Source organism: Sceloporus undulatus, chromosome 3 (assembly GCF_019175285.1).
Source record: "Sceloporus undulatus isolate JIND9_A2432 ecotype Alabama chromosome 3, SceUnd_v1.1, whole genome shotgun sequence".
NCBI classification, from domain to species: Eukaryota; Metazoa; Chordata; class Lepidosauria; order Squamata; family Phrynosomatidae; genus Sceloporus; species Sceloporus undulatus.
In genome coordinates this window covers 96,200,985-96,223,804 of record NC_056524.1, presented here as the reverse complement: position 1 = coordinate 96,223,804, position 22,820 = coordinate 96,200,985, and the positions used below count along the sequence as shown (strand labels likewise).

Here is a 22,820-nt window from a genome sequence, read left to right as displayed (position 1 = left end):
ACCGATACACTCTGTCACAGTAAAAATAACATAATTCAAGACCAGGAAGGAATAAAAAGACAATGGAGCAATACACAGAAGAGTTATACAAAAGATATGACAAAATGAAGGATGCATGGAACAAAAAGCCATATGAACGTGAAACCCAAATTCTAAAAAGCAAGGTGAAAGCTGCAATAAGAGAAATGGCCAAAAAGAAAGACAGAAAGAAAGAAAGAAAGAAAGAAGAATAGATAAAAGAAAAGAAAAGAAAAAGCAATCATCAGAACAGATGATATTCCAATTGAACTGTTGCATTCCACATTGATAGAGTCAACTCTAGTGCTAACCAACATATGTCAACAGATATGGAAAACAAAACCATGGCCAAAAGTTTGGAAACTATCAATATACATCCCCATCCACACAAAAAAGGAGACACAAAAGACTGCACCAACTATAGGACCATAGTATTAATCTCCCAAGCAAGCAAAATTATGTTTAAAATTCTCTACATAGGATTTGTTTAATTATAGATGCAAAACACATTGCAGAAGTAATCCAGTTTAGGACCACTTTAACTGTCCTGACTCAATGCTAGAGAATTCTGGAAACTGTAGTTTTGTGAGATGTTTAGCCTTCCCTGTCAGAGAGCTCTGGTGCCACAACAAAGTACAATCCCCAGGATTCCCTACCAATGAGCCAGGGCAGTTAAAGCAGTCTTAACAGGATTATTTCTGCAGATTCCAATCATACAAGCAGAGAGAAATCCCAGAGGTCCAAGTGCAGTTCAGGAAAGGAAAAGGCACTAGGGACCACATTGCAAATATACGATGGCTAATGGAAGCCGACATGTTATTTTTATTATTTTTATTGAACTGTTTTTAATGTATTTTATCTGTTTTGTGTAATTGTATTGTTATTTCTTGCTGTTCACCGCCCTGATTTTTAGAAGGGCGGTATATAAATAAAATTTTATTATATTATTATTATAAAGAAAATAAGCATGTGCTTTATAGATAATAATAATAATAATAATATTTTTTTTAATTTGTATCCCATCTCTCCAACAGGACTGAGACATTTTACAACATCAATAAATTCATGCAAAACAAAAGTAATCCCATTCTCCTCCTCTCCCTTAGACACAACATAATAATCCCTACATAACAATAATTAATACCAATGTGAAGTCAAAGGCTTTCATGGCCGGCATCCATAGTGTTTTTTTGTTTTGTTTTTTTGGTTTTTCAGGCTAAATGGCCATGTTCTAGAAGAGTTTCTTCCTGACATTTTGCCAGCATCTGTGGCTGGCATCTTTCCCTGAAGATGCCAGCCACAGATGCTGGCGAAACGTCAGGAAGAAACTCTTCTAGAACATGGCCACATAGCCCAAAAAACCCACAAAAAACTAATAATTAATACCATTTAAAACATTAAAATAACAAGAGACAAAAAGACGGGCATTTATGGGTAATTAATATGATGATCCATATCGGTGGGTGACCAATTTAATTACTCCGGGAAGACCTGTTGGAAGAGATCTGTCTTGACAGCCTTTGACTGAAAGATCATGAAAAGCTATGGAATGTCCTTAAAGACATGGGAGTTCCAACACATCTGATAGTCCTGATGAGGAATCTGTACTCAGGACAAGAGGCTACTGCCAGAACAGAACACAGAGAAACAGAATGGTTCCCAATTGGCAAAGGGGTCAGACAAGGCTTCATCCTTTCATCCTACTTGTTCAACTTATACACAGAACATATTGTAAGAAAAGCAGGATTGGACATAGAAGAAGGAGGAGTGAAAACAGGATAAAGGAATATCAACAATGTAAAAGATGCAGACAACACCATAATACTAGCAGAAAAGCTCCCAGACCTGAAACAACTACTAAGGAAGGTCAAAGAAGAAAGTGCAAAAGTGGGGTTATTGTTGAACATAAAGGAAACAAAAATAATGATAATGGAGAAACTACACAAATTCAATCTAAACAATGGGGAAATAGATATTATCATACTTGGGATCAAACATTGATAGGAACAGGGACTGCAACCAGGAACTCAGAAGAAGATTAATAATGGGAGGGTGGCTATGAAAGAACTACAAAAGATTCTAAATGCAAAGAAATACAACTGAGCACAAATCAGAATCATACAAGCCATTGTATTCCCTATTACCATGTATGGATGTGAGAGCTGGACAGTTAAGAAAAAATAAAATAAAATGCAGTGCTCTAGAAGAGTGCTGAGGATTTTGTGGACAGCCAAAAAGGAAAACAAATGGATCCTAGAGCAGATCAAGCCAGAAATCTCCCTGGAAGCCAAAATGACAAAATTGAGATAGTCATACTTCAGCACATCATGAGAAGGCATGATTCACTGGAAAAAACAATAATGCTAGGAAAGGTAGAGGGAAGTAGAAAGAGAGGAAGGCTGCATGCAGAGCAGTGGAAAACAGGGAGTCTTGGAAATGGCACATCCACAGGGTCGCCGTGGGTCAAGATTGACTCTAGGATGGTTAACAACAAAAAAAGGAATCTCCATAGCAACATTATCTCTTACATGAAAAACATCTTTCCTTCAGACACAAGGTTAGTAGATACAAATTACAGACAAATTGGATCATTTCAGCTGCATCAGGAAAAGTAACCAAAAGCCCTGATGTGACTAGCTAATATATTCTCCTGCTCATAGATCGGGATTTGTAGTCCTTGATGTTCAATGGAAAGCTTGGAGTCTAGACCCTTTGTCCAGTCTTGACTAGCTACTAAGGAGGACAGGAGTATCCATTCTCCAAGCTCCCTTTATTAAACAGTACTGTATGTTCAAGCTACTCATGGTCTTTTCTCAGGCTTTTATAACCTCTTCTGAGAAAGATCTTGAAGAGTTGTGGCTCTGCCCAACTGGTCATCTTATTGGGCTATTGCTATCTCAACACCTCTGTGATGCTGAGCCTCATTAAAATATAACTGAGAACCTCATATAACATCTTTATTACCTGGGAGAAGGTTCAGACAAAGTGAGAACTCCCATTATCACATGTGTCTGGTAATTGTAATTGGTACTTGCCATGATCATTAGTGGTTGGACCTCCTGTTTGTTTTGCAAACAAGGACGTTAGGCTCAGATAACAATTCTCCCTATCAATCCTGATCTTGGACAATCCCATTTTCTATCAAGCAGATATGCACCAAAAGTTCAAAAAAAAAAAAAAAAGGGGGGGGGGGAGGGAATAGATTGCTGTGGGTTAACGGATTTGCTTCACATGCAAAATGAATCAACAATTCAAACTGAGTACTCCTGAAAGAAAATATATATAGCCAATTTAGTTGGATGCAGGCCCATCAGCTTTTGTCTTCAGTTACCAGTCTGGTGATCAAAACCTCTCCTTCAAACTTCTTATAAACTACAAATAAACATCTAAAGGATTATTCTCAATGATTTATTTAATATTTCTCACCATCTCTCTTTATGGGACAAAAAATTGTGGAAAAGAGTTGTGAAAAGAGTTTTTATGAAGCATGGGATGGAATTCGGCAAAGGAAGGAGGCATTAAAATCAGCATCTGTGCTAATTAAGAAATCCCATCCAATCAGTCCATCAAAACTCATTCCTGATTTTAAGTCCCTTATTACAGGTTCAGGCTTATCTAGGTGTTGATTGGTGTGTGACAACACATGTGCATGCACACATATGTGTTGTGAATATCCAACAACTCCCCTGGACAGCTATCTATGAACAATTGTTTTGCCTTTCTTTATCCTCCATATCTTTTTGCAGGTGCTGTCTCTAAGTGAAATATTGTTTTGTGTGTGTATTTATAGTAGACAACTCATAATGAGATGTCCTGTCTTTACTTAACTCAAAGGATAGAACTGCATGGATGATTGTAGAAAGGCTGTATTGAAGATTTGGAGGCTGTGCAGACAGCCCCTAAGGGGCGGCCTCCATCTGTCCCTTTTACAGCCAGATCAGGGCCGCAGAAACCGCATGCTGCAGCCCCAATCTGACCTTTGCAGGGTGCAGAAAAGAACAGCAAAAAGTGGCTCCTTTTGTGCCCTGCAGAGGGTGCTATAACCGTGGCTTTACAGCACTCCTTCGGTGCCGCCAGAGGAGCATCATGACACCACGCATAATAATAATAATAATAATAATAATAATAATAATAATAATAATAATTATTATTATTATTATTATTTATATCTTCCTGCCTCTCCCGATGGATTGAGGCGGGATCACAACAGAGTTAAAAACAATTACAATATTTTACAACATTAGTTACCACATAATTAAAACCACAGCTAAAAATATGAAACATCAATCAATCACAGGGTCAGGTGCTCTCGTTCCATACCAATAGTCTTCATAGAAGGTCAGGAGGATATGCACTGCAAAATAGCTTTGTCGTTACCGCCTTCTTGAAAATTTCCAAGGATGTAATAAGGCGAATCTCCTCTGGGAGTCCGTTCCAGTCTAGGAGCAGCTATGCTGAATGCTTTTTGGGAAGTAGAGACATGTTTGAATGCTGGTACCTCCAGCAGATTCTTCCCACTTGTTCTAAGAGTGCGGGGCGGATTGTATAGGGAGATGCGTTCCCGTAAGTAACCCGGGCCCAAGCCATATAGGGCTTTAAAGGTGATAACCAACACCTTGTACTGTGCCCAGAAGCTGATTGGGAGCCAGTGTAGATCTTCCAAAATAGGTGTTATATGGTCATGTGGTGCGGCATACAGCATCACGCTGCCCTCAGGGTGAAGACGGGACATGTGTCACATAGACAGAATTTTCCAACTCCAACCCCAACCCGGCCTTTCCTGCCATTGTACACAACTCCTAAGTCCAGCTAAGCAGCAAGTTAATTGCAGATCTGAGGCTACCACTTTGTTTTCACTTTTATAAATTCTTCACACCTCATGCCCCTCCCCAAAGGCCTGCATGCTTTCCCAGTCCCAAGCAACCTAAAGACCTCGAAACCCACCAAACATCCTCCTGCACCTGCTTACCCCTCTCAACACATCAGACTCAATATGGGTCCAGAGAAGCTAATAAAGCTTTAACAAGGCAAGGAGGCTTGAGTCTGAGCTCTCTGACATTAAATCAAGAATAGTAAAATCTTATGGCAAGTGCATATGCAGGAGACATGAATGAATGAATGAATGAATGAATGAATGAAATTTTATTTCTAAAATCAGCGAATCTGGATGTTCTTAGAATGAATTTTGTGAATGATGCAACACTGCTTATGAAGATGGGACACAGAAAGAGAGAGGGAGGAACATGTACTCAGGAGGTACCTCTGCACGGTGCAGTTTCCTAAAGCATCAGCTTTCTTTTGGCCCTGGTGAGAGATAGTCTACAGATGACTATGGGGAATATAATTTTTCATCAGAAAAGCAGTACAGTTAGCCCTTCGTATACACGGATTTTTTTATACACGGATTCAAGCATCCACAGTTTGAAAATGTTCCAAAAAAGTACAAATTTCAAATATCAAACCTTGATTTTCCAATTTTTATAAGGGACACACCATTTTGTCATTATATTTAATGGGATTTGAGCATCCACGGATTTTGTTATCCACGGGAGATCTTGGAACCAAACCCCAACATATAACATGGGGCCACTGTATTATATTACTATAATTTACCAAATATATTAAGATTATTTATTACAATACCTCCACCATTCAATCCCAGTCTTCTATGCAGCAGTGCTTTACAGTAATCATCATTGCCACTGCAAGCTTGAAGAATCCTTTGCCTGACACAGTCATTTCCTTACTATCTAAATGTAAACCCTAGTTTCTGCTTGCCCTCCAAAATCTGTTCAGAGCATGACCTGTGCATTCCTATCATACAGGTAACAGATCACTGCCTCCTTTTATTCATATACTTCCTTCATGGAAGAAAGCCCAATATATTACAAAAGCTATAATTTCCAAATCTGCTGAATAATGAATTTCTGGTGTGCCTTGCATTCATCGTTTTCCATTAGTAGCTTTTTAGATTCCACACACAGGTAAAGCGTTCAGCTTACTTTTTGGTCAGTTTTAACTGCATCTGAATTTACACTCGTTAGAAGCAAAGGCTTCATGGGGGGTGAGAACCATTATGTGCATTTGAGAGTCATCATTTCCCTAGCTTCTACAAGAATGGGATGAAGACTAGTCTCATTATTAATAGCTACTCATAAACCAAATAATTTGCTGTATTATGGCTCCCTTGTCTTAAAGCTGTATTAGTCCCCAGTATGAGTAATGGACACATATTTGTAATTTTTACATGTGTGTGAGTACACACAAATGAATGTGTATATATTTTTTTAATTAATGCAGATATAAAATATCTATATATAAAGTATCTATAAATAAAATACAAAAATAAGACTACCTCCATTGTTCGGAGGTTTATTTTTTAAAGGTTTTAATTTCAGAGAAGCTCTTGTTACTTAGCTTAGTATCTGATAGTTTTCAAACACTGTTTGGAACACTACTTTGCAGATGGGCTGTTACATCACAGATTAAAACTAAGATTTAAAGTTCTTTTTCTGGTTTCCCTCCAACTCTCATTTGGTTTTTTTTTGGGGGGGGGGAGCATGGTGAACAAATAAGAGAATAATCCTACCGAATACATTTTCCTAGAAGAGCCTTTTTGGAACTTACGTTTGAAACTGATGTACTGATACACCTTTATGCATGTAATGAATAGGTTCACTGAGTGACTTTAACACTTGGGTATTCACCCCAAAAACTGAGTGGTACAAGTGGTGTTGGACCTTATGTAGAAGTGTAGGGAGTTGCCACTAGTTGTTGCAGCATCCTTTTACCTTTAAAAATTGTTTTGTAATCAAGAGTCAACCAGGGATATTCTCTATTTCAACTTTACTTCAAGCAGTTATCATGGCACAGAAGGAGAGGGGAGTTGTTTCACAGTTAAAGTAAAACTTTTGCTAGCGTAAACAGCCAACTCCAAAGTTCACATAAAGACATAGGGAAAAGCCCTTTGGATAACTTTAGACTGTAAAAGCTACATTATCTTTTACACAGTGAGTGAGTAGCCATTTCAACAAAATGACACCTGTTCCATTTTTGTTTGAAAAGTATTTGTTTATTTTTTTAAAAACTTAAGTTAAAAAACAAAAAAGTCATACAAATGGTTGTCCAAAGGGCCCTGTAAGACCAGAAAGTGTGTATAATTAGCTAGCTGCACCACTTTAAGCATATGCACATTTTGTAACTTAACTGATACAATATGCCACATTTTTAATACTTGTGTAATAAAGCCAATGTTTGTTTTGGGCTGTTAAATATACTCCTTGTACTGAAAATAGAGAAATAAGATTTATTCAATACTGCAACTCATCGATAAACTGAAATACAACATCTCCTAATTGCTCTCCCGGTTGTTTTAATGAACTGTTGTCTACTTCTCTAAAGAGCCAATCAGTACCAGTACAGAATCAATTACTGCCAAGCTATTTTATTTGTATTTTGTAAGTTCTATTTTCTCAATATTCAGAACAGGATCCTTGGAGTCCCATTCAAATGGTTTTACTTACTTTTCATCAAGGTGAAATCAAAGTATAATTAAGATGTTTCATGATCAGGAGAATTGTTAAAAATGCCTGAAGAATAGCCCAAAGGGTGCCCATCCCAGCCTCTAGGATGAAACAGTGCAAGTTTTCCTGCACCATCCTCTCCCCTCTGTCCCCCCAAAAGTGCTGCCTGAAGCCGCTCATATTATGCTACATAGCAGGGCTAGCCATGAACATAAAGGTTTAACAGTGAATTCATCACAGTTATATTTATTGTTTCACAGAATGCCCCAAATTTAAGAACACAAATGCTAGATGTTCAGCTGTGCAAAACAGTATAGTGCTTAAATACAAATGGAAAAACATGATTTGTTAAACAAATACTTCTCAAAACATGATTTTATGGTCCTCTAAGATAGGACTTAAAACTTCCAGCTGCTCTCCAGACAACTGCAGATCAGCTACCTTGGACCCAAACTGTTACCACTGCAATAAACACCAAAAATAGACAAATCTAGTAACTGAACTGTCTATTTTGATGCCTTAATAATGATTTCACAAAGTGTATCAGTTCACTGAAGGCAGTTTCTAGTCCTATTTAAAACATGATCTGGCCCCGATAAATAAGACTGCACAGGAATTGTTTTGAAGGTCAATGGTCCATAATGGTAAGTTTTCTACATGATCTGTCAAGTTAACATACAATTTTAGCATTGTATTTTTTTAGATGACTTTCTTGAATTCATCATATAACACAAGCACAAAAGCACCCCCCATGCCTCGAAGGACGTTAGACCATGCACCCTTGAAGAATGCTTTTCCACCTTCATCTCTTGCGATCTTTTTCCAGCAGTCAATTGTTCCAGAATACATGATGTCACCTGTGGGTTAAATAAGCGGATTCATTTGCAGTATTTAATTCAAAGGACAGCAGACGTTGGTTTAAATTTTTGAAAAAGATTTAACAGCTAACATTCTACAATTTATTTAAAGATTACTCTAAAACTATACTGCACGTACACATCATTTATCGTGGGCAAGGACGCAAAGTTCCTAAGTAATTAAGCACAGTTAAGGTCATCTGGGTGATTAGTGAGCTGTCATCAGCATGCTCTTATTTCTTTTTTTCATCAAACTCAGGTGAGATAGCAGATGTGTTAGACCAAAGTTGTAAAAATGAGGACCAATAAATTCTGAATCAATCCAGACAAAACTAACCATCAAGAATGGAATAATCTAGTGCCTTCCAGATGTTTTAGGCCATAAATGTCATCAGCACTACATTATGGGAATTATGTTCCAAACATCTTGAGGGCACCAGGCTACCTACCTACTGCAAATTATTTATCTCTTCAGAGTAGTGGCATTCAGCCCATTCTGGAAGAGTGTTGAACTTCTCCCTTAAGTTCAAGGCTCATGTTTGTAGTTTGGAAGTACCCACTGATACCTATTTTGTCACTAGAACCACAAGTGGCCTCTTATGACTTGGAACAGCCTCTACTAGCTTAGGCTGAGACCATCTTGCTCTCATTCTCCATTACCCATGATTCCAATCTAGATCACTAAGATGTGAAATGCATCATATGTAAGGCTGCCATTCAAAGATAGCAAAAATTCCATCTTGACAATAACATGTTTATAAGCTTCTATTTAAGTGCATACACTCCTCAAGTCTTTTCAGTAGCAGCACTAGCCTAAATACAGTGTGCCCTTGCCTTACGCGGGGATCTGTTCGAGACCCCTCCGCATAAGGCAAATAGCACGTATGCTTGAGCCCCATTGAAAATAATGGTGCTTGTGCATGATGTGCAGTGCGCGCGCCATTGCAAACCTGTCACATGGCTTTCAGCGTAAGCTGAAAATCGTGCAAAAGGCGCCCGTGTATGTCACAGGCGCATTGTAAATGCCCTTCCAATGTCAAGTGGAGTTTAAAAAGTTGCTGCAGCTTTTAAAATACATTTCAGTGCTTACATTTTATTATACTTGCTAATTAGCTTACTTGCTGTTCACCGCTATGGTCTTTGGAATAGCGGTATATAAATAAAACAAATTATTATTATTAAATTATTATATACTCTTGTTTTGGGTTCTGAGGGCCCAAACAGACAGGCCAAAATAAAGCTGCTTTGGGTCACTTTGGAGGTATGCTATTTAACTAACACACACATCTTAAGAGGCCGGAAGCTGCGTCAAAACTGTGTTCCAGTTCTTAGGACTGGAGCATGGCTTTGACACAGCTTCCAGCCTCTTATGAGGTATGCATCATTTAAACAACATACTTCCAAAGTGACCCAAAGCAACTTTATTTTGGCCTGTCTGTTTGGGCCCTGAGTTTGATTTTCCTTAAGTGTTATTGTGTTGTTCACATTACTATGATTTTTCAATATTTTTATTATTTAATTCACCATCAAGTTTTGTTAGGGGACAACTTATACTGTAAATAAATACCAGGATCTTTCTCAAGGATATACATTATATATACAGCTACTTCACAAGCCTGCAGAAATTATCCCACAGAGACGCAAAGTTTCAAACACCTATCCACGCTGCTAACACCCAATCCAATCAAGCTGATGGGACTAAAACATAAATATTATTGCTCACTTTACAAAAGATGAAACTAATTGGTGAAACTGGTCCTTCAGGAGTGCTTGGTACCAGCTTAGGCTGATACGCCAACTGTGTCCCTGTCTTGACTGAAAGGACCTTGAAACTGTAGTACACACACTGGTAACCTCTCGTTTAGATTTGTGTTAACGCGCTCTACGTGGGGCTACCTTTGTACCAAGTTCGGAAGCTCCAACTAGTTCAAAATGCAGTAGCCAGAGTGGTCACTGGGACCTCAAAGTCAAACCACATAATGCCTGTACTAAAACCTTTACACTGGCTGTCAATTAGCTTCCGGGCCCAATACAAAGTGTTGGTTATTACCTTTAAAGCCCTATATGGCTTGGGCCTGAGTTACTTGAGAGAACGCCTCTCCCGACATAATCCGCCCCACACTCTCCGAACATCTGGTAAGAACTTACTTGAGCACCCCAAGGTGAGGTTAACATCTACTCACCAAAGAGCATTCTGGCCCCCAACACTTTGGAATAATCTTCCGGAAGATCTCTGACTTATTTCTACCCTGGATGCCTTCAAAAAGGCTTTGAAAACTTACCTCTTCCGGCAAGCATACCACCCACCCCCAATCTTTATTGACTTCAGAAAAATTACACCTCCCGATCAGGAGTCTACCTCAGGTTGTCAATGAGGATTTTATATTGTATTACGGTTTTTAGATAGCTTATGGTTTATATTGTGATTTTAAATAATTGTTATTAGAATTATTGTTGATTGCATATTTGACTGTAATCCCGTTTCGATCTGTCGGGAGAGGCGGGACGATATAAATAAAGCTTATAATTATTATTATTATTATTATTCATAATCCAAAATTATCTATCACTAAGAGATTTATTTTCCTACCCTTCAAGGGTTTATTGTAAGTGCTGCTTACCCGCTTTACGCCCAGACTGCATCATCATTCGACGTCGCACTGTGTCAAAGGGATAGGAGACCACACCAGCTACTGCAGTTACCGTCTGTGCAATCATCCAGCTGATCACAATGTGAGTATTCCTAGGATCTGGTAGCATACCTGTAATGAAAAACAAGTAGTTTTGTACTTTTAATGAAAATATGGCAATATTTATGTTAACAGATTATCTTGTAGTAAAGTATATCAGTTTTGTTTACAAGTTAACACACTACTTGGTTAATACAGATTACTACTTCAAAAAAGTGTACTGTTAATTTTCATTATCTAATTCAGCAATTAAAGTATATCTGACAGTGCCTATACTTAAAATCTAGACCTAAGAAGCTCTAGTCTACCATGTTTTATCAGTAATGTTACAGCCAGTATGTACTGGCAGGTTCGAAGTATTAAGAACTGCCTGCAGGAAAAAACCAAACAAAACAGAACTTCACTCAGCAACTGCCTATTTTGCCCAATTAGTGAATTTATAAAAGAAAACATTGCTGATTCTACCTGGGAACTCTTTGTAGCCTCTTTGATATCAAACATGTGAGATTAACATCTTTTCTCTATATTTCTTTGAAATAAACATTTGTTAAAAAGAAAACAAAGGTCCAAAACATACTGCAAAAATAATCCAGTTTGAGACAGCTTTAACTGCCTTGCCTGAGACCTAAGAAATTCTGCAAACTGTAGTTTTGTGAGACATTCAGTTTTCTCTGTCAAAGGGCTCTGCTGCCACAATAAACTGCAATTCCTGGGATTCCTTAGCACTGAGCCAAGGCAGTTAAAGCAGTCCCAAAGCGTATTATTTCTGCAATGTGTTTTGGACCAAAAGTTCAAAACATTTCCCAGACAACGTGCTGTACTTGTAAACCAATATATGACGTACTTTATATTTCCCCTACATCAGTGGTTCCCAACCTGTGGGTCAGGACCCCTTTGGGGGTCAAATAACCCTTTCACAGGGGTCACCTAAGACCATTGGAAAACACATATTTGCACATAGCAATGAAAATAATTGTATGGTAGGGGTTCACCACAACATGAGGAACTGTATTAAAGGGTCGCGGCATTAGAAAGGTTGGGAACCACTGCCCTACATGAACAGGAAATCTATCATGGGAATATATCAGTTTTAACTGCATAATCTTGTTTTGGCAAAAAAAAAATCAACCTAAATGTCTCTTTTACCTTTTGCTGTGTCATAGATCCCAAAGTAGGCAGCTCTATAAATGATTATACCCTGGACAGAGACATTGAAGCCTTGGTATAGGCCACGCACACCATCAGACTTGAAGATCTTGGCTAGGCAGTCCCCCAGACCCCTGAATTCTCTGTCAGTGCCAGCTTTTCCAACATCAGCAGCCAGACGGGTTCTTGCAAAATCCAAAGGATAGACGAAGCAGAGGGATGTTGCTCCAGCTGCGCCACCAGAGGCCAGGTTACCAGCAAAATACCTCCAGAACTGTGTGTGCTTGTCTACTCCTCCTAAGAAAACTTGCTTATACTTATCCTTGAAGGCAAAGTTGAGAGCCTGAGTTGGGAAGTATCTGATGACGTTGGCAAAATTCCCACGCCAGAAGGACAGCATTCCTTGCTCTTTAGGAATGCGGACTACACAATCAATGATTCCTTTGTACTGTTTGTCAGCAGTAATCTGCTTGCTTGCATGTTGTACCTGTAAGGGGAAAAACGGATTAGGTTATGGGTCAAAAATATTGTTATGGGTAGAAAAAAAAAGTTACTGAGACATTAACTTCAATACCTGGATCATATTCTTTCAGCTTTAGTCCAAAATATACATTTTAAAGACCTGAAATCAACGCTTATTCATGAATGTGCTGCTAGAGGAATGTAAATGCATATGTAATTGTAAACAGTCTCCGCCTAAGATATTAGGGCAGGGAGAAGCTCAACAGCCACACTTGAGGGCAAAGTCTTTGAAAATGAAAGCTACATCTACTTGTTTTCTCAACACTGAAATAAAATTTCAGACTTTCATGTTTTTCTTATTTCTGTTTTGTTCTGCAAGCGCAAGACCAAGTTTTGAGTATTCCTTATCAAAAATCATCCACATAGTCCTTTGATTTCTATTGGTTTAATGTACACCAACTTCATTTCATGCACAAAATTATTTTAAAAATAATGAGTATAAAATCACTTTCAGGCTATGTGTATATGAAACATAAATGAATTTCGTGTTTAGACTTGGCTCCCATCTTCAAGGTATCTCATTTTGTTGTTGTTTTCCTTACAAGCCGTTTCCGGCGTATGGTGACCCTAAGCCGAACCTATCATGGGGTTTTCTTGGCAATGTTTGTTTAGAGGTTTGCCACTGCCTTCCCCTGAAGCTGAGAGGATGTGAATTGCCCAAGGTCACCCAATTTCATGGCTGAGCTGGGAACTGAACCCCGATAGCCAGAGTCGTAGCGCAACACCACTGGGTGATCTTGCGCAAGGGAGCTGGGATATTTAGCCTGGAGAAGAGAAGGTTAAGAGGTGATATGATAGCCCTGTTTAAATACTTGAAAGGATGTCATATTGATGAGGGAGCAAGTTTGTTTTCTGCTGCTCCAGAGACTAGGACCGGGAGCAATGGATGCAAGCTCCAGGAAAAGAGATTCCACCTCAACATTAGGAGGAACTGTTTGACAGTGGAGCACACTCCTTCCTCGGAGTGTAGTGGAGTCTCCTTCCTTGGACATCTTCAAACGGAGGCTGGATGGCCATCTGTCAATGGGGATGCTTTGACTGAGAGTTCCTGCATGGCAGAACGGGGTTGGACTGGATGGCCCTTGTGGTCTCTTCCAACTCTACCATTCTATGATTCTAAGTCCCACTCTCTCAGCCTCAGAAGATGGCAATGGCAAACCCCTCTGAATTAACTTGCCAAGAAAACCCTGATAGGGTCACTATAGTGTCACCTATAACAAAGAAATGAGTTGGAAGCACACAATAACCACAGCAAAATGAGATACCTTTAAGATGAGGCCCAAGACTAAGCACCAAATCCATTTACGTTTCATACACGCATAGCCTGGTGCAATTTTATACACAATATTTTTTTAAAATAAATATTGTGTGTGCGTATGTATATATATATGTGTGTGTGTGTGTGTGTGTGTGTGTGATGTACTCTCGTCCCTCCATATTTGTGGCTTTGACATTTGTGGATTTGATTATTCACGGATTTGATTAATATATTCTCTCTTGGAATCTCTAGGTCCTCCAGCGCAACTCTATGATCAACTTTAACTAAAGGTTGCACCGAAAGACCTAGGGATTCTAGAGAGAATACTCTACTAGGCCTTTATAGCTCCTCCAGGGCAGTTCTATGGTCAGCGTCTGTGGGGCAATCCAAAACGAAAAGCACTTCAAAGGAGCCTCAACCTGTTGCTACTGATCTGGGTCCTTAGATCTCAAAACTAGGGAAATTTCGGGGGGGGGGGGGGCTGATTTATCTGGGCCACTTGCGAAAACTAGGAATGTTACGTCTATACTTTTACAAAAATCCTGCAGCGGTCCAAAAGAGTCAAAAGCGATCCAGATGTGTGCCTCGTTCAGACCTTTATCCTCCACGTCTTTTGGACTACTACTCCCAGAAGCCCCAGCTAGTTTGGCCAGCAGCCAGGAACCCTGGGAACTGAAGTCTTTTTTTGAGGAAGCGCACACCTCGCGCTGCGACGGTTAAATCGTTGGCGCGGAACTGGCAATCGACGAGGCGACGCCTCAGCCCAATCGCGCGAGACCACACCGAATGGGAAGAGGCGGGGCTTTCCTGATGCTTCTATCTCAGCCATACGCTTACGGTCGCGTCAATCAAAAGGCGACCCCGCCGGAAGTAAGATGGCGATGCAGAAGAGGAGTAGGACTACTTCTCCCTCCTCCCTTCGACCTCTCTCAGTGCCCGCCTATCGACCCAAAGGAGACACAGCGGGAAGAAGAAGGGCGGAGGGACAAGGAGACCGAGCCACGTTCCAACGTCTGCACAAACACAAAACGTGTATAACGCCTTCGTTCTCACAGCACGCGCGTGACCAAACGCCTCCCAACGGTTATTCCGCAACGGAAACCTGCCTGAGGGAGGGAAATAAAGGCGGCTAGAGGAAGCGAGCAAGTCTCCCCTCACACAACGTAGTATGAACAACACTGTTAACACACCACACGCTCCCCGTTTCCCCTCAGGCTTCCTTTTCCCCTCCATCCTCTCCACATTCCCTCCTTGGCCCCCTCAGGCCCCGACCTGAAGCAACAGCTTGACCCGCTCGATGGGCGCCACGGCTGTCTTGCTGATGGCCGCCGCCACGCCGCCGGCTAAGAAGTCCTTGGCGAAGGAAAGGGCCGCGTCTGCCATGGCTCTGCGGGTGAAGGGAGGGAGAGGCTCCGAGACGAGGAAGACGCCGACGGAGAAAAAGGAAGGGCTCCCGCCGCTCAGGAGCTAAATGGCCGGCTTGGGAAGCTCCGCCCGCAAGGCGCCATTGGCGGAGGAGGCGCCGAAAAGGAGGGTTTAGGACGGATTCGCCGGCCGGGAAGCGGCGCGTGTGTTGGTCACTAGGAGGCTGCATCCACACTGGAGAAATAACCCGGTTTGGCATCGGTTTAACTCTTTGTGTGTCTTTGCTATGGGATTCTGGGAGTTGCAGTTTGTTGTGGGCGCAACAAACTCCAATCCCCAGAATTCCATAGCAAAGACACAAAGAGTTAAACCGGATCACTGCAGAAATAATCCAGTTTGACACCACTCTAACTGCCACGGCTCAATGCTATGGGATTCTGGGAGTTGCAGTTTGTTGCAGCAGCAGAGCTCTTGGAGGGAAGACTAAATGTCTCGCAAAACTACAATCCCCAGAATTCCATAGCACTGAGCTAAATGGCAGTTAAAGTGGTGTCAAACTGGATTATTTCTGCACTGTGGGTGAAGCCCAAAAGCACAAGTTTTGGGTTGTTTTATTATGTAACAAAAATCTCCACACAATATAACACTATACCACCTCCAAGTGATAGATTATTAACGATGCTATGGAATTCTGGGGGTTGTATTTTTGTGAGCTGTTGAGTCTTCCCTCCAAGAGCTCACTAGGAATAAATGCTTTTTCACAGGAAGATGGACAGAAATCAGTCACCTAAAGATCAGACAGAAAGCGTCATATTACCTAAAAGTCTCCTGTGTCTCAATTGTAGTTAATACTGTCCACTTTATTTTGTAATTATGAAGATCTTTAGGTACAATCATTCTGTGTTACTGTTTTTAACAATTTCTATGCATACACTTTCTGTTGTCTAATACATGCATGTAGTCCAGTGAGTAAAATATTCCAGCCATGTTGCTTTTCAACTACAGAAAAAAAATAACTGCTGTACAAATAAGCACTGTCTAAAAATTATGAGGGGCAATCTTTCACTTACATTCTTTTCTGAAAAATCTTAAATGAAACCACAATATTTCTTAAAACAATCTGGACCATTTAGTGTTGGAGATTCTGGTGAGAATGGGCCCCCTTCATTGTTCCTTTTCAAAGTAATTGGTGGCAATGTTAATATACTTAAACTGACTTTGAGTCAGTCACATAGACTGCAAGTTTGTTTCCAGACTCCATAAAAAAAAAATCTCTCTCTCTCTCTCTCTCTCTCTTACTGAGAACACATTCTCTGTACCAAGAACTGCAACAAACCAGAGGCTGGAGTGGTTTGAAAGAGTGTAAACACAATTTATCTTTATAGTGGGTCATAAAAAAACACCTGAGAGTATATGGTAGTTTTCTGAAGAATGCAATTCATCTGCACCCCATGACCTCTAAGTGTTTTCAGCAAAGTGTTTTCAGCACTACAATCCTATATATGTTTACTCAGAAGCATTCAGTGAACTTGTTTTCTCATGTATGTGGGACAGAGAATTGCCTCCTAAATAACTTGGGCTTTAAAAGCAGAAACAGCAGTTTCCACATTGTCAGATAACACTTGCCAGATAAATATGCATCTAGTGTACATTCACTGCAGTCCTGTGCATGTACTGTGAGAGAGAGACTTGCTGAAAGGGGATATGTCTCTAGTGTACATACATTGTGTGTATGTATCCATATACCCAGAGAAAGAGAAAAAGAGAGAGAGAGAGAATGAGTCCACCACATACTTAGCAATACTAATAAAATCCAAGCTTTAAATATATTTTAAAATGGTAGCTATTATATCTGGTTTCCTTTTCTTGCAATTCAGAGGGTGCCATCAAAGGACATGCATAAAGAGGAAAATACGTAGAATATATTTAGAATTAAAATGTTCAGTTACAGAAAGAGGCAGGCAACACATTTTCCAAACAGGAAAAGGAAGTCATTGGGCATTTTTAAAATACTGTTTTAATCATCAAACTGTTTTATAGACAGCTCACAAACTAAGCAAACAGTCATTAAAATTTAATGATTACAGACACCCAAAACAGAAACAGAAACATCCATATGAATTCTGGCTGATGGGCAGTACTAAAATGAAAATACTCAATACAGTCAAATGAGAACTAGTTTAGTGGACAGATGATTTCTTAATGCACAAAATTGCATCTAACAGGTTTCCTGTGATCTTAATCTGCACACTGGTGAATCCGTGTTTCTCCAGTAACTCTTTGTATTCCAAGCTACTTCTCTGCTTTCCTTCTGTCATGCTGAGGGACTGTAAGACGCCTCTAGCAGGGCTTGTTCCTTTCTCATTGAGCACAATTTCTGCTACTAACAAAGCACTTCCTGCATTTGCAAAAACAAAACAAAAAAACACAACACAAGAAGTGTTTAGTAATACATTTCTAGCTTAAAGTTTGTGATTTGTTTAGTGGAAAAGTTTTCTTGGAGACAGAAGTCTTGCTTCTTTCTCCACAGCTTTCTCACCCAGACATTTGGGATTCTTTATTATGTAGTAGCACTGTCCTGTTCATGGAATAGTTGTCCAGATGACACCCCAGAAGAGGGGCGAATCTCAGTCAGGGCCTCCTGGCTTGCCATGGATTAGCAGGCCTCCCTGACAGCTGGGAGGAAGGAGGGCAAGTGGAAAGACCCTATGATGGAAGGCAGGAGAATTCTGCCGAATTCTGGCAGGGCCAGCCTCATTTGTAAGGCAGGTGGAGATCTCCAGAGCCAAGCCCTCCCCCCGGCTGTGAGAAAGTTGGCATCTCTAACTCCCTGTTTGGCTGCCTCCCTCCCAGAAGAGAGTGTCAGGGATGCGTCCTGCCCTGGCAGAGTCTAAGTGCCTATCAGTGCTCCCCCTGGGCAGCCCATACTACATCCATGCCTGCAACGGACACACAATGGGGCAGGGAGATGTCACTGGGGTTTTCAGAAAGGGGAGGGGCACCACTAGGTCTACAGGAAACAGGGGTCCTAAGGGGAACCTAACCCTTTCCTGGAGCTGCCCACCCAATCACCCCACCCACCCAATATCCTTCTCAGAGGATCGCCACTATGGCCACCTGGGGCCCAATGACACCCCCTAGAAAAGGTGTGGGCTGCTCCCAGGAGTGGGTATAAATAGAGAAGCGGAGCTGTGTGTGAAGGGAGTGTGTACCTTGAGAGGTCAGCAGCCAAGCAAGGCTGAGGGAGGTGCAGTTAGAAGGGGATTGGTTAGTCAAGTCAGGGACATGGGGAGTCCAGAGTTAAAGAGTATGTGTTAATATCCTGCGGGATATATAAATCACTAGGAGGCAATGGAAATTATTAAAGTCATCTGGAGAACAGATGAAATAAAATTTTAGGAAACTAAGGAAGTTCAGTTAGAGTGGTTGTTGGTGTAACAAATGTCTAGAAGGGTCAAAAGATACATAGGCTAGATAAAGGTTCTGTGGGAACTAGGAGCCAGAACAGGCCAACATAAAAAGGGGGCTTCCAGACGGTTTGGCGGCATGGCATACAGATGATGCATGCCCCAAGACGACCAGAAGCTGGTTTCAAGTCACCCAACTGCCCAGATATGGGCCAGCTTCCGGGCACTCCAACGGCATGGCATTTATACACTGCATGCTGCCAGAGCGCCTGAAAGCTGGGTTCCTGCTGTGGAGCGATGGAGGGGTTGTCCTCACTTACGATTTACAACGATTTAAAATACACCGGTTTTGGTAAAACCGATTCAAAATAACACAGGAGTTATCCCGCATTCCAAATCGCTTTTTTTTCTTCGTTCTCATTTACCATCTGATTCGCTTTAAATGATCTGCTTTCGTTCCTATTCAATAATGAATCGGTGTATATATAAACCGGTTTTAGCATTATTTCGTTCACATTCACCTTTTTCGGCTGTCAATCAAAGCGACGTCATCAAGACGTCACAATAATTCGGAGTAACATGCACTAATGTATCCTGTACCTGCATTCCCACTACCTGGCTGTTTTAATTTGTTTTAAATTTCGCGGGGTTTTTTAAAAGAGCCAATGAGGAGGCGCTTAAAGTGCCTATGAGCCTAAGCTCTGAGTCCTGTAATTTCCAGTCTCTCTTACTTTTGTTATTCATGGGGAAGGATGGTTGAGGGAGAGAGAAAACTGCTTCCCCAAAGCACTTCTGCTTGGCTGCCCTGGAAGAAAGACCCCAGAGAGGCTGGGGGAAGTTCCTCCAGCAAAGCAGTTATCCTTCTGGCTTGGAGATTTGGGGAGTGATTTTTTGGAGGGGTGGAAGCCAATGAAAATCGTCTGCATCCGAGGCTCTTCTGTTGCATCTCCCCAGACAAGAAGAAGCCTTATTCGTCCTCTTCTGTGTCTCCCCATATTAACTGCCATAACTCAGTGCTAGGGAATCCTGGGAATGGTAGTTTATTAAAGCCAGTTTTTTGCCAGCGCAAAAAAGAGCGGCTATTTGCCGCTCCTTTTTTGGCCACCAAAAAGACAGAGTGGGGCTGCAGCATCAATCCAGCTTTGTCAGGGGAGGTCTCTTTCACTCCTAAGTCTATAAGGAAATGTTTATAAAGTCAAGTTAAAGAAACTATTAAGCTTTGCAACTACTGAAACAAGTTATACACCGTATGAAGCTTGAATAACATCCTAGAAGAAAGGCACTGTATTCAACCTGGCTTGTAAATAGAGTTCCTTTGTTTCAACAAGTAGTTGTTGAAGTGTGCTTACAGATAACATCATCCACACTACCAAACGTAAGTAAAATACTACCAAAGGGGGGGGGGACCTTTTATTATTTAGAACACTTCAGATAGTGGTGGGGTAGTTACCAATTGGTGGCAGTGGTTTGATCGGATAAGGAAGGAATCACCATAGGATCCTGGTCCTGAGTGAGACTCTTGTTGCCACCACGTCAGTTATGGATGCTAAGCAGTGGGATTCAAAAGACCCATTGTGTATTATTCAACTCTCTTATTCATCTAGGAATTTTAATTTGTTGTGAACTGTTTACTTCCCTGAAATGCTATCTGCCATTTTACTGTTTTGTGATCTATTTAGACAGAAACCATCTTGCAACTATGTCAGGATGAAAGGCAGTCTATAAGTATTTTAAATGATTAGAACACTTTGAAGTTAATGTTGTTTTTGAGAACCATTCAGTCCTTGCTATTGTCACCAACAATTTTCAGTTCTACAAATAAAAGTACTATTTCATTTCGTTCAGTAGATACTAAGAAAATGAGGAACAAGAAACAAAACTCTTACCAGGCTTGCAAATAGCAGATACTTTACTTAAAAGTGTATGAATCTTTTCTTCAGAACAGTCATGTAGGATTCTTGAAAGAATATAAAGATCTGCTTCTGGAAGATTATCTTTAAAGAAGTCACCTATTTGAAAATGTATTTGTATTACTTGTAATAAATGTATTTGTATTACTTGTTTAATCTCAGTAACTTCATATCCACATTAATATCTTAAATGCAAACTGGCAGTCAAACTTCCTAATTGCCCAGAGCAGGAATGATGTATGGGAAAGAAAGTAAAGGACTTCACCAGTACATAAAGCAGCTCATCACTACCTTTAACCATACTATTCCTTGATCAGCACGCGCGCGCGCACACACACACACACATACACACAAACAGTGAGAGAGAGAAAGAAAGAAACAAAAGAAGTCAACTTGCATCAAAACAAATATCCAGCAAGTTATTGTTTCCACAGAGAAAGATCTATTTGCTGCAGCAAATAAAATAATTAATATTGTGGCAGCTGGAAAAACGAATGCATTTCTTATTGTATAAACTTCTGTGACTACCATACACTCCATCCAATGCATGAAGTATCCTGAATTTGTTGCAGTTACAGGTGTATATACAACTAGTTCCAGGTGTGGGAAATTGTGCATACTGATATTAGTGGAACATGAAATGCAGAAAATAAACTACTTTTCAGGGTAATCACCACACATAACACAATACTTAAGCAAATATTCAATACATATATTCTCAAATATATGTAAGAACCTGAGTGTTTAGGAAAGCAAAGATGATTGCTCATCTTAACGAACTTTGTAAATGAGGATATCCTCAATGCAGCTATGCTATATTAATCCTAGAATCCTAGAGTTGGAAGAGACTGCAAGGGCCATCCTGTCCAACCCCCTGCCATGCAGGAAATCCAAATCAAAGCATCCTCAACAGATAGCCATCCAGCCTCTGTTTAAAGACCTCCTAGGAGGGAGATTCCACTACACTTCGGGGGAGTGTGATCCACTGTCGGACAGCCCTTACAGTCAGGAAGTTCCTCCTAATGTTGAGGTAGAATCTCTTTTGCTGCAGCTTGCATCCATTGTTCCAGGTCCTTGTCTCTGGAGCAGCAGAAAACAAGCTTGCTCCCTCAATATTACATCCCTTGAAATATTTAAACAGGGCTATCATATCACCTCTTAACCTTCTCTTTTCCAGGCTCAACATCCCTAGCTCCCTAAGTTGTTCCTCATAGGGCATGGCTTCCAGACCCTTCACCATTTTAGCTGTTCTCCTTTGGACATGCTCCAGTTTCTCCACATCCTTTTTAAATTGTGGTGTCCAGAAATGGACACAATATTCCAGGTGGAGCCTGACCAGAGCAGACTATAGTGGCACTATTACTTCCCTTGATCTAGACACAATACTTTTATTGATGCAGCCTAAAATTGCATTGGCCTTTTTAGCTGCCGCATCACAGTGTTGACTCATGTTCAAGTTGTGGTCTACTTGGACTCCCAGATCCCTTTCACATGTAGTTTCATTCAGCCAGGTGTCGCCCATCCTATATCTGTTCATTTCATTTTTCCACCCTAAGTGCAGTACCTTACATTTCTCCATGTTGAATTTCATTTTGTTAGATTTGGCCCAGCTTTCTAGTCTATTCAGGTCATCTTGAATTTTGATCCTGTCCTCTGGGTTATTAGCTAATCCCCCTAATGGAATCTTCTGCCTTTTAAGACCCATAGTATCTTGGTCCAAAGTATGAGGACCAATTTTCTAGCAGTGGATGAGACCAAGAGCTAGCAAACTGTGAAACTACACCAAGGTCTACATACAGCCCTTGGATTGCAGGTTCCTGCTGCTATTATATAGATTACATGTTTACCTGATGTGAAAGATACTTGATTAGTGTTTTGCCCTGAAGGCTGAAAGCTGGAAACACTTGCGATGACATCTGGAAGGTCAAACACTGTGACTTGCATTGCTGGGTAGATACAGACTAGCTCATAAGCTAAAGCTCCAGTGCAACCTAGAGGGGGCAAAATATTAAAACGAGGTGTTCTGTTAATCCTAATTCAGTTAAAACCTAAGTCTGATGTATTAGCACAGAGTGGTTACTTAAAATCAATTATGTAAAACTTTACAAGAGGTTTGATTTTTTG

At 40.6% G+C, this 22,820-nt stretch overlaps 3 protein-coding genes across 5 annotated transcripts in view; 1 reads left to right on the top strand and 2 right to left on the bottom strand.

Moving 5' to 3' along the window:
• The window catches only part of LOC121925608 (granulocyte-macrophage colony-stimulating factor receptor subunit alpha-like), a 31,875-nt gene extending 20,764 nt beyond the window's left edge, over positions 1-11,111 (top strand). The window contains exon 10 of one of the 3 annotated variants that reach the window (XM_042457946.1): positions 10,997-11,111. In XM_042457946.1, the coding sequence (XP_042313880.1) occupies positions 10,997-11,008 (12 nt within the window). In that variant the 3' untranslated portion in view covers positions 11,009-11,111. Of the gene's footprint in view, positions 1-1,052; positions 1,193-10,996 lie in introns of those variants that run through there. The other 2 variants (XM_042457948.1, XM_042457947.1) reach the window with 2 other exon arrangements.
• Positions 7,069-15,472, bottom strand: SLC25A6 (solute carrier family 25 member 6). Its single transcript, XM_042457952.1, has 4 exons — positions 15,287-15,472; positions 12,235-12,721; positions 11,020-11,160; positions 7,069-8,398 (listed from the first exon to the last, which is right to left on the bottom strand). The coding sequence occupies exons 1-4, from the start codon at positions 15,395-15,397 to the stop codon at positions 8,241-8,243; spliced, it is 897 nt and encodes a 298-aa protein (XP_042313886.1). The 5' UTR covers positions 15,398-15,472; the 3' UTR covers positions 7,069-8,240.
• A 1,905-nt stretch (positions 15,473-17,377) lies between these two features.
• Positions 17,378-22,820, bottom strand: part of ASMTL (acetylserotonin O-methyltransferase like) — a 30,636-nt gene continuing 25,193 nt past the window's right edge. The window contains exons 11-13 of the mRNA XM_042459401.1: positions 22,544-22,687; positions 20,673-20,795; positions 17,378-17,777 (exon numbers count right to left, since the gene is read on the bottom strand). Of these exons, the coding sequence (XP_042315335.1) occupies positions 17,560-17,777; positions 20,673-20,795; positions 22,544-22,687 (485 nt within the window). The 3' untranslated portion in view covers positions 17,378-17,559. The remainder of the gene's footprint in view (positions 17,778-20,672; positions 20,796-22,543; positions 22,688-22,820) is intronic.

Coding starts and splice junctions, on each gene's coding strand:
- SLC25A6 (XM_042457952.1), bottom strand. CDS start 15,397: ATGGCAGACGCGGCCCTTTCCTTCGCCAAGGACTTCTTAGCCGGCGGC. Junction 12,722..15,286: donor GGGTCAAGCTGTTGCTTCAG/GTCGGGGCCTGA, acceptor TTCCCCTTACAG/GTACAACATGCAAGCAAGCA. Junction 11,161..12,234: donor GATCTATGACACAGCAAAAG/GTAAAAGAGACA, acceptor TTTTCATTACAG/GTATGCTACCAGATCCTAGG.